Below are 15,679 nucleotides of genomic sequence, written 5' to 3'. Positions count from 1 at the left end.
TCTCCTTCTTTGATTTTCTATGCTGACTGACTTGTTGCACGCCGGACTGTTGTTGTGGGGACATTTCCACGCCCCGAAACGTGACGCTGAACGAAACGAACTGTAATTGGTTGTTTGACATGTCGGTCAAACGGCCTTATGGGCGGGCCTTGGCCAAAGAAAGCTGCTATGAATTCCAGACCTTCAGCCGTCAGTCTGAAGGTCTGGCTACGCGAGACTACGTGCCATATAGCCAGTAAGGCTGTCTGCAGAAACAGTGGGACAGAGGGTTCTACCTCCACAGACTTCAAAGATTTAGAAGCAGCCAAAATTATTTGGCAGACAGTTTTTTCAGCCTGAGTGACTCATACACTTTCTTCAGAAAGGAATCTGTGCGGCCACTTTCATCTAAAGCACTTCCAATGTGTCATCCACCAGGGGTGGAGCAGTCCCCGAAGAATGAAGTAAGCCCTCAACAGAACCACCAGCCACAGTAGATCCCACTGGCTTGTCCTGCATCTCAGAAACGTAAGTTGGAAGATGATCTTGGAAATGTGTGTCGGTAGCACATGTAGACATAGATGGATGTGAGCGAGCATCCTCAGTGGAAGCCGCAGCAGCAGTAGGAACTGGGACTGCTGGTTGGAAGTTTTGCAAGACGTTTCAAAACGTGCCCAGCCAAATGACTACCACTAAAACTAGATGTCTTCTTAACCCAAGGAGCATCAGCAGCAGACGTGGCGCTTCTGAGCTCTGTGCCGCAAAGTCAGACTAGCCTCCCAGTTGTGGTCCAGTCCCGCCAAACACAACTGCCTCTTCGCATAGGCAGTAAGCTACAATGCGGGCACGGGTCTGTAAGTGCTTTCTTCAGATTCTGAACACCCAGGCATGATGGCCAGAGATCATGCCCATTTTCAGGAAGAAGCTCATTGGGACAGAGCTTGCAAATCAGTGGGAAGGCAGTAGAAATGTGGTGATAAGCCATTTGAACTGCGAAAATTAGAAAACCTCTGGATACAACCACGATGAGTGATAGCAAATTTACAATAAAAATTACAAACAGAGAGATTTCGGTCTCTAATTCAAATAATTCAACAACACAAATGGCTAGGATCAACAGGCAGATAGTACAAAGCAAAATAAAATGCAAACAGCAACAAAAACACAAAACACTATAAAAAAATAGTCAACTTGCACAGTGACGTGCCTCTGGATAGAACAGTGACTGACACCATAACAGCCTGTAAGCAAAATAAAATAAAACACACTTAGCGTCAAGCCGTGATGAAAATCGTGATTGTCTTGTGCTGTTACGTTGGGAAGAACACACACAATTGACCACCGAACGGCTCGTAACTCGACAGAGCGTAGACGTGATGTACAAAATGAGCAACTCCGGAATAATGGTCAGATGCCACAATAAACACGCATGCGCAATGACCCCCAGATAGCACAGTGAAGCAATCACTGTGCAAGAACTCACAATATAGGAATATCCAGTCAGAATTCAATCCAATGTAAACATAAAACGTATTGTCACAGCTAGGGAGGATGAATAATGCTGTGCCCGATGTTACTGTACGAGATTTCGTTGGTATGCGTTTTTGACCTATCTGGGCCCCTGTTTACACCTGATGTTTTGGTCGATCAGATCAAAAGTAGATGACCCAAATACGGAGTCTAAAACGTTTTGAGCGTGTCCACCTTCAACCACTTCCAGAGGTAGTCAAAAACGCATTCCACCGGATTACTTTGGTAGATGCTCATGTGGTCGAACAGCCACACTTCCGCCAACTGACCTAATGCGTAAACTTTATGGGAAGCGCGGCGCTAACTTGGCAGGATATAAACTTTGTTGGCGTTAAGACACAAATTTGGTTTGAAGACGAAAAACGAACCAAGGACAATGTTCTTTCACCATTCCTGATTTCTAATACACACTCACAGTGTTTGCCGTGGTCTTGCGGCTGTCAGAGCAGAAACGAAAGCTGATGCTCTCCGTATGTTTTTCCATCATCTCCTGACGCATTCATATGTAAATTGACCAAGCTTATTTTGTCCATTAGATCGAAAGATCTGAAAAACCCATACATTTTTTCCCATACCCTCCCCTCAAATAAATCAGGGAAAGTGGACAAAAGAGAGATTAAAACACCAGGTGTAAACGGGTATGTGTCTCCCTCAACTACTTGTGATCCGATCGACCAAAACACATGTAAACAGGGCCTGGCTGGCACAGGTAATATAACACAGACTAATATGAAACAGAACCCAATTACATCCAAAGTGCGACTGCACAAAACGGAATCCAAACCGCAAACTAAATAAGCTGCTTAAACTTCCAAGCCTGACATAATCTTTTAGGTGAGTATTGTATTCAAATATTTTATGTTGCTTCATAAAAACGTATGTTGATAAATACAACGTGTTTTGTGAATAAATAGGCTAAGCGTCGAAACTGTCTCACTGTTTACACAGATACATTTCAGAGTATTACTGCTTATCTCTCTAAATACAATGGAGGAACCAGTAGCCTATATTTGCAAATGACCCGTGTCAGTATATGTGGCAGCTTGCACCAAATTTCTAAATAGGGGCGTTGCCCTGAAAATATCATTGATGTTTGTAAGCACGCATGTTACATTGATTTTATTTCAATAAAACACGGACACAAGGACATCAAATAAACAACGAGATAATCTTTCCGTCATTATAAATATTTTCTGGTGTACCCAACAGGTCAAATCAACACAAACCACTTAAACTAAAACTTGATGTAGCCTAGTATATTAACAGGACTATTATATAGCAATCGCTAGTGTGTTGAAATGCAGTGTTTTTGTGCATAAATAAATATAACTTAAGCTTTCAAGCTGATGATTGTTCCCATTTTATTTTTACACTATATTACAGTATAATATTAGGTGATCTACACAGAATGATTTTACACCAACCTTCTCAGATCAAACACTATTACAATCATTAAGATCAATTATAATAAATAAGACAAATATGAAATTAAATAAATATACTGACTCTGTAAGAAACAAATCATAATGGTTGAAATGACATCCAGTGTATTAAGGAAAAAAGAACCTTTACCTTATGCATGTGGATCAAGAATTACATGTTGTGTTTTACTCATAAATACAAATTACAAGAAGATTAAAATGAATTATGAAGATGTTTAAAATAGTCCAAATAAAAGAAGAATTGTCTTTGAAATGATTTCAAAATAACCTCTAGAAAAAGAAAATAAACTTGCTGGTAGTGTCATCATAGCGGCACCAGATCTAAGATATCATTCGAGATTCTTGATGATCTCGGATGATTGAAAGCCTCCAGAAAGGGCTTATCACATTGTTGATTTTAATATTCAGCTTGCTGGTTTTACCAGCCATCCTCATGGTGAACTTTGTTATATTGCTTTGAACGAAATTGGAATAATAAATACGTTTAATTTAGACATTCAAAGGTTCTTTTTACTCTTTTGCCAGTCTTTTTCATTGTGTACACTTGTTTTAAGTGGGGCTTCAATGAATGGAGGTGTTTTTATGCGCTTCTCTCATAGTTCTTAATATCACGAAGAACAACGTTCATTCCTGGTGTGAAGAAGTTTGAACAGGAGAACTTGTGTCTAGGAAAGCATGTGATTTTTCGACCGATTGCTCTGTTTGCTGTTCCAGTGTACAAGGCTCAGGTCCAGAAATACAGTCCAAACTGCCAAAGATCTCTGATGCCACAGGCAGACTGTCTTCTAATACACATTGAATATCAAAGTCCTCCTCAGAAAGAACACCAGGATCATCATTCTTCACAGCCTCTTCTTCTGAACCTTTCAAGGAAACTTCTGTGTTCATAGACTGACATCCCCGGCTTGTAAGATCTTCATTATGTTCTTCTGATTCCCTCTCAGCAGGACACACAGGCTTCTCAGAGTCACAACAAGCTAGGGTTTTACACTGTGTGCTCCCTACAGGCTGGACACTTTCTGCTGGATTACCGAATTGTGGAGTTTGTGAGACTGAATATGGGCAGGTAAAATATTCATCCTTTTGGTTCAACTCGACTGCCACGGCCAGTCCAGTGTCCTCTGTGACCTCTTCTCCAGTAACAATCTCTTCATCTCCTATTGGAGAGAGATTGATCATCAAAGGTTTAACTTCATTAATTCATCAATTTGTTGTTGTTGTTATTTTTTTTTTAAATAGACTCTTAAGAAATGTAGGTAATAGGTAATTTTTCCCTTTTTTCCAGTGAAAAGAGGTGATTTACCTTCAGAAAATGTTTTCGGAAGTTAACCGAAATATTCTCATATTCTCAAACTCACATGAGGTTGGCAATTTTTGGAATATATTCCAAAATCAACATTTTAAAACAATGATTTGTGTGATGAATTTTATGTTATTTTCCTATTATGCTTGAAAAAGGTTTGCAAAGTCCACTACAAAGTAAGTTATTCTCTATATCAGTAAACACTGTTTCTGAACTTGATCGTGGTCGTACGTACGTCACAATATTCCTCATAATCGTATGCGTAAAAAATATTGAATGCAATTAATGCAGTATTCGTTTTTCTGTCATCTATCTTTCTGTTTTTCTGGCAAGCGTTACATTATATGATAACGCTTTTATTCACGCAAATGCTTTTAAACCATTCAAGCGCGATGTTGTTTCTACATTAATTTGGAGATTAAATGTGAAATTATTACAATAAAAAAAATCTATGAAAAACTTTAAATGTTAGGTACGATTAATCTCGATTAATTGCAGGAAAAATGTGTGATTGATTCGTTAATCTTTTTTAATCGACTGACAGCACTAATATTAAAAAACTATTAAAAATTACTAAACATTTTGCTTATTAATTTAGCCTACTAAAATATTTAGATAAATTAAACAAATCATTTAGCACAGGCTAGCAATAATAATTAATAACTCACCCATTGACTCTGGTGTTAGATGTACAGACTGTTCTGTGGTGGACTGGACATGCTGAGAGTCACTCAGGACAATAACAGCTTTCCTTCCTGTAAACAACGTTGGCATCAACAAATGTACTAATGAACTATTATAAATGATAGCTACATTGTCAGGTTAACAACAAGGGTAGATAGAATTAGTTTGAAGAAAATTGCAGAAAGGTATAAAAGGCAAAAATTATATCGAATAATAAACGTACTCCCAAGTCCAAGAGACACATTGTAGGTGATGCCTCCAGAGAGTTGAGAAGAAAGAGTGGAAAGCAGAAATGGGAGAGCAATTAAAAGTTATTTAAAAATTAAAAATAAGCAAGATAAACTATATTATGTTACATAGAAGTAAAGTTCTAAACTAAACTTAAACGATCATTAAAGTAAATTGCATGGTATTAGACGTGATGTTTACCTGGCAGACTCCACAATCCAGACACCTCTAATGTTTTCAATTTCCTTTCCAGTTCTGCAACCCGGTTACCCAGGATCCTGGAAAAATATCCACAAACTATTAGTTAAATTTCACTTTTTAAGTTTCCTATAAAATAAGTATTCTTAAAAGTAACTTTGACTTAACTGATATCTCACAATACTAACAAGCTAGATCTTCTGTGATTTTCCGCACAGAAAAGTAGGCGTCATAACATACTTGTTGGTTTGCCGTTGATGCTGAATGACCATGTTCTTCTCATGGATGGTCTCCAGCAGAGCAGTGGCCAGGGACTTCAGGTCACTAATGGACTGTGAAGTGACTGGGAGACTGCAGCCATTCTCCTCAGACAGCAACAACTCTTGTACTGGAAACATATGAGCTGTACCTTAGCTTCTAAGTAACATTCCTTCAAAGAATTGTAAATAAATCAAAGAATACTACTTGTGAAGAACCCAATTGTTACTGTTTGGATTCTACAGAGGTGCTGTGTGGTACCTTGTTTAGCAGAGAGGACACCTGTCAGAGAGCTGCTGTTGGACTTTCCATAGACTTTGCAGTTCTTCTTGCTTTCCAAAGCACTCTGTAATAAAACACATTAGTACATGATATGCTCAACATCAGAATACAGAATGAGTTTACACATATTACAATTAAAGTAAGTGAATCTTTTGTGTTTATATAAATTTGCTTGTATGTGTAATAAATACCTTATACTTCATGACATTTGCTTTGAGGAGGCTGACTTCCTCCTGAAGCTGCATAAGCCGTTCATGCAGATATCTAAAAAAGAAGATATTTTGAAGACTTCAGTATGATATACAGTCAAATTACACGCAACATGATTAGATAAAATACCACTATTGATAATGATAATATTTAAGCAATGGCAAAGCCAACTGGACATGTCACATCACTGCCTGTAACATCCCCACCAGACCACTAGAGGTCAGTCTTACCACAATTCTGATCATGAGTGCAGCAGGGATGACGTACCAGTAAGTAGTGTTCCAAATGATGTAGTGCACTTATACACTATGCACTTATACTATGCACTATGTACTTTTTTTTAGTTAAAGAATTCCATTATCCAGGCATTTGGAGTGCACTTTTTCTCTTTTTTGGGGAATTTTAGGTGTGTACATACGGAAGAGGATTAGGGCCAGGCAATAATAAAAAAAATAAAACCATCTCGAGATTAAAGTCATTATAATGCGAGATTAAACTCGTTAAATTTCGAGAAAAAAAGTCGAAATACAATCTTGAGAATAAACTCATTAAATATTGAGAATAAAGTCGTTGTGTTTCGAGAAAAAACTCGTTAAATTTCGAGAAAAAAGTCGAAATACAATCTTGAGAATAAACTCATTAAATTTCGAGAATAAAGTCGTTGTGTTTCGAGAAAAAACTCGTTAAATTTCGAGAAAAAAGTCGAAGTAATTGTGAGAATAAACTCGTTAAATGTCGAGAATAAAGTCGTTGTGTTTCGAGAAAAAAAGTCGAAATGAAATGTAACGTTAGAGAATAACGCATTTGATCAGTGTTCATTGCATAACCTGATAGAGGACATGGCAGAGTTAGATCACTTAGACAATCTATATTTTTGACTTTCTTTCAGTAACAAAGAATAGAACATTAGGTCTAGGTCGGCTAGGTGTTTTTAGAAGAAAAAATCAGTCCAATTTGCGCGATGTACTCGCTTTTGTCCAACATGAAATTCATGGAGGTTTCATGGTTTCCCAGGATACCATAAGACGCATTATTAAACTTGTTGATCCTCAAGGTGTGGAATTTCGACGAAGGAGACGCTTGAGAAGACGCCACTTTCGCTGGCCCAAATACATTCTGGCATATGGACAGCCATGATAAATTAAAACCGTACGGCATTGCCATTAATGGCTGTATAGATGGTTACAGTCGTTACATTCTGTGGATGGAGGCGTACACAACCAACAACGATTAATAATGTGTCTTATGGTATCCTGGGAAACCACGAAACCTCGATGAGGTTGATATCGAGGCTATGCAATGAACACTGATCGAATGCGTTATTCTGTACATTTCATTTCGACTTTTTTTCTCGAAACACAACGACTTTATTCTCGAAATTTAATGAGTTTATTCTCAAGATTGTATTTCGACTTTTTTTCTCGAAATTTAACGAGTTTTTTCTCGCAACACAACGACTTTATTCTCGATATTTAATGAGTTTATTCTCGAGATTGTTTTTCGACTTTTTTTCTCGAAATTTAACGAGTTTTTTCTCGCAACACAACGACTTTATTCTCGATATTTAATGAGTTTATTCTCAAGATTGTATTTCGACTTTTTTTCTCGAAATTTAACGAGTTTAATCTCGCATTATAATGACTTTAATCTCGAGATGGTTTTATTTTTTTATTATTGCCTGGCCCTAATCCTCTTCCGTATGTACACACTATACATACTACAAAACCTGGAAACAAGTTAGCATTTTAGCACTTCCGATCCTGAAGTCAAAAGGGGTTTTTCTTGAAAAAGGCAGTTGCTTACAAGTGGTTAAATGAGACTACAGAGTCTGTCAATCAGGGAAATTAAACTTCAGGGACACTAGTCCGCTTTCACAGTCTCATGTTTATACTATTCTAACTCAAACTTTCAGGGAAAACATTTTTTAAAGAAAAACTGAAAGAATTGTCAGACGCTCATTGACCGTGGTGTGGTTTGTTTATAGCCTACGTTTAGCTTTTTGCTTCTGCCAGTTGCATTCAGGCTTCAAAATTCAAGTTGTGTTCATTTGTGAAGATTCTCATGATGACCAAAACATGAATGAATCATAAACTTTTGTTGAACAAGGAGTTTATTTTCTGCAATAGTCCAAAAGCCAATGGAAAAATCCTATCGGGTTTTTGTCAAGGGAACCAGGGTGACAAGAAATAAAATATTTCTTGAGTGTGGATACGTAGCAAACTGATGGGTCTGTATGTCTTATCTTGTTTTTACACAAATTGTTTTGATATATTTTATGTTTAAATTTAGTTATATTTACATATTTGTATATTTACAGTAGGCATATGTGTATGCAGCATGAGTCCAAGTCATTTATCTCTTTGTGGAAAATAAAGTGTATTTCAGTCATTTACCTGACTCATACATGAGTGCGTTTCAAATTACTTAGTAGTATTTTAAGTGATATAACAGATTCTAAAAGATAATTTTCTGTTTTGCTCCAGCTCTCGGCATCAGGTGAAACCGGAAGTGTCTATGCACACACTCGCTAGATTGGAAATCCAACATGGTGGCCACATGCAACAAGCCTACATGTTTGCAAATTGTGCATTACTAAGTTCTTACTGAGTCTTTACTATGTTACTGAGGTTTTCTATACTTCTGTTAAATATACTGACTGTCATGGAAAACTAAATTGCACTGGTTTATGGATTATTTTGGAAAAAATACATTTCTGTATATGTAAGATAATTCTTGTGGGGAGTTTATCTCTTACTACTAATGCTAAATGTATGTATATCCTGAACATGCCAACACTGACCTGTTCTCCATACAAAGAGCATCTATATCCAGGATGCGGTTCTCATTGCTACCCAAGATGTGGTTAATTTCCAGATTTAGTCTGTGAGCTTTCTCCTGGTAGACATTACGCTCTGCTCTCACATCGTGAAGTTCATCTGTGGCTGCTTTTAAGCTTTGTTCCAGTGCTTCATTCTACAACATCATAGGGTAAGGACACAGAACTATATTAGTGTATCTTTGTTTTGTTTTTAACCTCAAATCTGTGACAAAAAAACTGAGACATGGCACATTAAGATATTCTTGAGAACTTAAAATCCCCCTGTGGTGAAAATCCAGCTTTTTATCTTGTTTATACATCATGGCTGAGTACTTTCTCTTTAAAACTGCAGTGAACCAAAGACATTTTCAAAATCGCGGTTTGAAATCGCTGGTGTTTCCGACATCACAAACCACCTTTATATAAATCACAACGTGTGATTGTCAGCGAGTGGATCTCTGTGAGTGAGTGGAGGCGGGGCTAATTTGCATATCCATAGAACCGCATATATACTAAATTCAAGCGATTTTAAGGCATGAAGAATTTTTTTCAAGGAAAAAACATTTCAATATGTCATTTTGGTGATCAAAGATTAGTTTCAAAGTGATAAGTTATTGACTACAGGGGGACTTTAAGTTTGATTTGACCCCAGAACGTGTAGAATGCCAAAGGCAATGCACCTGTTCTCGAGCTTTCTCTAACTGCTGAACAAGATCTTCTCTCTCATGGGCTGGAAAGTGACGAGCCCCCACCTCTTCGTCCCCTAGACGCTGCTTTGCAATGGTCATCCTCAGCAGCTATGTGATGAAAAGACTGCATATCTATGCTATACCACAATATATGGACTGTGATCACAATGTTGAAGCCTCATAAGTATGCGACTACTCATTTGATTTTGCAAACCTGTGCATATGATTTAATCACGCAAAGAAATGACCTGACCTGCGTGTGCAAAGCCCATACCTTGTTATCGCCCTGCACTTCTGCTAAACGTTGGTTCAGTTCTTTCACCTCGTCACCCAGCTGTTTGTTCTGTTCTCTCGAGTCTCTCAGTAACTGCGCCAGATTGACCTGTGGCAAACACAGGTCGAACAACACATTTGACTTTTCAACACGTAATACAAACAAAATTCCATTTATTTGAATAACATCAGATGAAAGTCATGAATACTGCTGGGTTGACTTCTTCACTAAGTACATGTTTTGTTAACATATATTCAGTTGTATACATAATAGGGCATCTTTACAGAGATAAGTTAAGGCTGCTCTGTGCCTGCTCAAAATTCTGTGTAAAGATGCAATGCTGCATAAAAGCCAGGCTTGATGATGCCTGCTCTGACCTACCTCAGCCCCTAGCATCAAAGCATACAGCTGGAATTCCAGTATAAATGCATGTATGCACCTCTGAGCAGCATTACAAGGTCTGTGTAAAGACACTTAAATGCCAATTCAGAGTTAATTAATTAAATTTGGCATAAAAGCATCTAACAGAGGATATATATTTAGACATGTTTAAATAGATGATAATAACAAACATACTTGCTTTCTTTTTTCAGGAGGCAGAGAGGGGTCACCATCCTATTAATATAAAAATTTTTTTTTAAAAAAGTTCAAATAAATACAAAGTTCTGTCATGAACTCTAGATGGCGCAGGCTGATATTTCCTTAACTTAATCTGCTTGCAATCAGGTCAGTAGCTGAGTTTCCATCCAAGCGTGAAGCGAATTTAATAAAAGTTTCAATCAAGTTGTTCAAGCAGAGGATGGTGGTATTGGTAACCTAGTAACCAACAGTAAATAAAATACCATCAGCGGAAACACCCAATTAGTTGTGTGGGTTTAATGTTCACTATGTCAGAATTTATTAAGCAAATGAGTTTCCATCTCCCATTATTCGTATTAACTCTTTCGCACAAGTCAAAAACCACCTCAAGCGAGCGTAAATACTTTTTTTGAGAAAGAAGGGATTTTTCTCCCCTCGAAATTTGGCTTTTCCATCACTCGTTTATAATGCGATTTATAAAAACAGGGTGATGGAAACATATTCTCTAAAAGGCACAGTTGATTGGTTCCAGACGTATCAGTAGCCAATAAGCTTGCTGCTTAACCTTTAAATACTTGGTCAGCATTTGCTATAGCAGTGCAGCATGCTTTCAGAAACCCTCCAAACACTCAGAGTTGTCATGACAGAAATACACTTCATTATAATGACAATATATATAAATTGCAAAATATTGAATGTCTTCCTGAATGTCTTCTACTTCATACTTCTACATGATTGTTTAATCAATTTAGAATAGAATAGAATAGAATAGAATAGAATAGAATAGAATAGAATAGAATAGAATAGAATAGAATAGAATACATACTATGAGCTCTCTGTACTTTTTCTTCAGCCCTTGGTGGCGCTCACGGAGCTGGTTTGCCATCAATTTGAACTGATCCCTTTCCTGCTGGCAGGTGTCCAGTTCTTTTGATAAGATCAGCAGTGCCTCCTTCTTACTCTCCAGTTTTCTCTTGCATACCAGGAACTAGACACAGAAAGAAAACAATGGGGTATTTACTGCTCCAATTCAATGCATTAGTCACCATTGCCAGAAAAGACAAATGATCAAAGTGGGGTTTTGGACTATTTATAGAGTTTTGATGACCTGACCTGACCTGAGCTTTGACTCCAGATGTTTCGGGAACTGCATGTTCTTTAGTAACATTTAAATGTAGTTAGATGCTTTAATGTTACTTTTTAAAATATTAAACAGTTACTGGTTGAATTAATGGTTGAAGGCCATTAATGGCCTTCAACAAAACTTCCAAGGGGGCTCCGCGACTTAATTCATTTAATTAAGTCACAGGGCCCCCTTGGAAGTTTTGTTGAAGGCCATTAATGGCCCTGACCCACTGTTTAGATCCACTGTTATAAAGGACTAATTAAGTCCTACCTTTAAATTAAAACAACCTACGAAGTGGTCAACCAATCCTTTGAATTTAGGCTATGCACTATACTTCCATATTTATGTTCACTCTATTAGAAAGCAACCTCTCCTACATTTTGTGCGTGTATGATGATTTGTGTAGCCTAAGAAGATTGTATATCATCCTGTAATAGTGCAACATTGCAGTTTAAAATCATTAATTTCAAGATTTTCTTCATTTGCATGCCAGGTCTACCCTGAATTCAGCGCCGTTCATGGATCTTGACGAGAAGAGGAAAGAGGATAAAGATTTAAGTTAATCCCTCCGCTGATCATGTCGTGTCAGACCTTACGTATTTGATTTATTATTATGCAAGACATTTAAAAATGTAATGAGAAAGATACTACTATTCGATAAGAGGAACAAGCGTTCACACGAAAATATGAAAACACGGGTACATGGGGCTTTTATGTCTCTGTACATCAGCAAATCGTATTTAGAAAATCATGCCATTTAATTTTACACACGTCAAGTCGGTAAATTCATTGAAAACCATATTATATGGTTAATTTAAGCATCCTCTCTATACAGTGCAATGCTGATGATAGTAGCCTATGATTCATAGAGTGCAGAGGAGCGTGAGGCATCAATATGTCTGCGTTTCCTACCTCATTCACCAGTCCCTGCCAATCACTTTCGCTTCTTCTGGAAGGATTCATTTTCGGTCAGAGAATATTCTTCTAAAAAAATCTGTCACTAACAACAACTGTCACGTCCAAAGCATCTATTGCGACGAGGATGACACGATTACATGTTTCAGGTTTCATCAATATCACGTACATCATTTCCGGCTGGGATGATGGCCAACAGTATGGCAGCGTGTCCCTTTAAGGACTGCGTGAAGTGCAGATGGTGAAGTGATTGCTGCAAAAGCCAAAGAATATACCATGGGTAATGTAGATTTTTACGTTAATTTATGTGATCATAAAGCTTCTATGGCCTCAAATAAACTATAAATATCGTTGCGAATGCACTGTTTTGCTGCAATAAGCCCCTGTAAACTAGTTTTTTACATTACGAATTTCACATAATGTTGTAACGTTAGACTTGTAAATGATTATAATTATCTAAGCCATATTAATTTGTTCTTTCTATTGTTTTGTTTTGAGATGACCAAATTTGATATTGATAAGTCTGCTCTTAAAGGGATAGTTGAAAAAATAAATTGAAAGATGAAAATTATCACCCTCGTCGTTCCAACCCCGTAAGACTTTCTTTCATCTTCGGAACACTATGGCAAGCCGTTTTGCAGTTCTTTGTTCAATTTGAAATTTAATAATCAGAAATGAGAAAACGGCCCCTTTATTCGTTTTTTCGTTTTTTCAAAAAAACGAAAAAACGAGATTTCGGCTTGATTTTTCGTTTTTTGGTTCACAGGCAAAAAAACGAATAAATGACTTCAAAATTCGTTTTCCACATCTGGGCGGCCTGACACGCCCCCTTCCGCCGATTGGTCAAGCAAATCTGAGCATGTGACGTCATCAGATGTCGCTCAGGGGTGCGTTTCCCAAAAGCATCGTTGGCCAACTATGGTCGCAAGTTCCGTCGTTACCAATAGAGTTCAATGGACATTGCGATGAACTTGCGACCATAGTTGGCCAACGATGCTTTCGGGAAACGCACCCCAGGTCTGTTCAACAAAATAATAGTCCTCTACCATGGCTACAGATTCTTAAACTGTACAGGGCAGGTCAGGTCCTATTGGGCTTTCTTCTGTGCAACTTTACACGTTTCACAGAAATCATTACATCAGAGATATTAATTATTAGTCTGCCACCAGCCTGTTTTATTTAGCTGTGTGTGGTGAAGCTGCGCTTGACAGCGCCGAGCGGGAGAGGCTCACTGACCAATGTCCAGTCAGCAGTCAGAACTTTTCTTTTAGACGCTCCGTTTTGCCACGGGGTGGTGATTGCAAATACTGTAATGCCAATCGGCTGAGGGTGGGTACCGATGATGGTGAAATAGGCTACATTTTTACTGAAACTGTAATCATAGCCGCGACCCGCGAGAATGAGACAGATGATTGACAGGACGATTGCGGAGGCAATTAAAGGCGCAAGAGAACTTCTGTTAAAGTCGGCATGAAATCAAATTTGACAAATCTTCTTCTTATATGTAATATTGTAGTGTTTATTATAAATGATTTATCTGTGCACTTCATTATTTTTTTAAAATTCATGTACCCTTATAATCTTTAATCAAATACATTACCCTTCCCTCCCCCCTCGAAACGACCTCTCTTCTCTTTCGGTCACGTGCCATGGCGAAAGGGTGCGGCCAGAGCCGATGAGGGTGCGGCTATAATCGAGATGCTCTCGAGGGTGAACTTGACTGATAACAGAGAATGTCTAATAAGGCTGATAACTTGACTTGACTCATCTTGGTTCGCGGGAATAATAAAATAAAATAAAAAATGGAAGGGGAGGGTAACGGTGGGGAGTCTGGTGGAGAGAAATCCTCCACAACTGAACGTAAACTGACATTCAAATCTGCCTCGATTTTGTTTGCAACGCCAAACCTCCAACGATCCAATCAATACATTTTTTTCTAATTTCAGAAGCCGTTTCACTCGGATATGCGTCACAACAAGGAAAAAATTACAATCTCAACTTCCGTTTCATGCCGACTTTAACAAAAACATAAATAAAAAACTGTTTAATATAAGTGACTTTGTCTTTGTTTTATTGTTTTTGTTGTTTTTAATCAAATAATCGTGAACCAAAAAACTGAGCCTTCGTTTTAAAGGGCAATTTCCAAATATATTTTATTTATTTGTTATAATATGGGTATTTTATAATACAGCATAAATAAAAACAAGCACACGTAATATGTATGCCTATAGGCAAAACACCACAGTTTTTTGGTTTTGTTTGTGAAAACTTTCATCCCCAACCATATTTCTTCATGCTCCACGCTCAGCACCCCTACTTCGCATGGTAGGCCTATAATTAACATGTAAAATCTTTGGTATATGTAATCTATATGTAATATTTAAAAACACTTTACAGTGTGATAGAAAAAAACTTTTCTTAAAGCGTGTTGTATACTGTAATAGACAATTGTCCTGCAGAATGATGAGGTTTTTTGAAAGAAAAACATTGCAAATGTCGAATTGTTGTTTAAAATATAAATCAACAAGAGGCTGTCTGATGAACTCTGTATGAACAAACACACAGGTTTGCAGTATAGGTGGCACAGAAGCAGCATCTGACCCTGCATATTTAGATGTACATTACACACTGTCTAATGCAGCTCAAAGGAGGCACTGTGAATTTGCATAGCAATTTCATTCTAAGCGGCCATTAAATGTGAAGTGACAACATGAAACACTATAGACTATATAGTCTAGTAAACACTAACTGTGTTACTGTAGTATAGTAAATACTGTTACTAAACACTATAGTAACACTATACTACTTTCAATATATAAAAAAGCAAGTCATGCAGCCTGATAATGATTGAATACCAATTTACTCATTTAGGCTCACAATAAGCAGATTACACAATTATACCATGAAAAAAAAATTATATAGGCTATATATGTGTGTGTGTGTGTGTGTGTGTGTGTGTGTGTGTGTGTGTGTGTGTGTGTGTGTGTGTGTGTGTGTGTGTGTGTGTGTGTGTGTGTGTGTGTGTGTGTGTGTATGTGTGTAAAGGTATGCCACTTACTGGTGGAACCCAAACAGAAGTCCAGTTCTGGCTGTATAATCAAACAATAAAAACGAGAAACAATGCATGCCATCAAGAACATTTATTGATTCCACAGGAACTTGAT

General features: G+C 37.6%; 1 protein-coding gene across 4 annotated transcripts; it reads right to left on the bottom strand.

Moving 5' to 3' along the window:
* Positions 1 to 2,613: 2,613 nt before the first annotated feature.
* Positions 2,614 to 12,706, bottom strand: ccdc149b (coiled-coil domain containing 149b). Of its 4 annotated transcripts, XM_081361886.1 has the most exons (13): positions 12,513 to 12,687; positions 11,301 to 11,462; positions 10,472 to 10,510; positions 9,896 to 10,003; positions 9,613 to 9,729; positions 8,915 to 9,087; positions 6,096 to 6,168; positions 5,884 to 5,968; positions 5,605 to 5,752; positions 5,368 to 5,444; positions 5,162 to 5,194; positions 4,923 to 5,009; positions 2,850 to 4,108 (listed from the first exon to the last, which is right to left on the bottom strand). In XM_081361886.1, exons 1-13 carry the CDS (start codon positions 12,561 to 12,563, stop codon positions 3,576 to 3,578), a joined length of 1,686 nt encoding a protein of 561 aa, XP_081218012.1. In that variant the 5' UTR covers positions 12,564 to 12,687; the 3' UTR covers positions 2,850 to 3,575. The 4 variants fall into 4 exon arrangements, with proteins under 4 accessions (XP_081218014.1, XP_081218012.1, XP_081218015.1 ...); XM_081361888.1 differs by lacking the exon at positions 5,162 to 5,194 and having other exon boundaries at positions 2,614 to 4,108; positions 12,513 to 12,694; XM_081361887.1 differs by lacking the exon at positions 5,162 to 5,194 and having other exon boundaries at positions 2,851 to 4,108; positions 5,605 to 5,767.
* Positions 12,707 to 15,679: the final 2,973 nt, after the last annotated feature.

The sequence above is a fragment of the Scardinius erythrophthalmus genome (assembly GCF_964197995.2).
Source record: "Scardinius erythrophthalmus genome assembly, chromosome: 3".
Classification (NCBI taxonomy): Eukaryota; Metazoa; Chordata; class Actinopteri; order Cypriniformes; family Leuciscidae; genus Scardinius; species Scardinius erythrophthalmus.
Note: the sequence above shows the minus strand (reverse complement) of the source record. Positions and strands in the feature narration are given on the sequence as shown.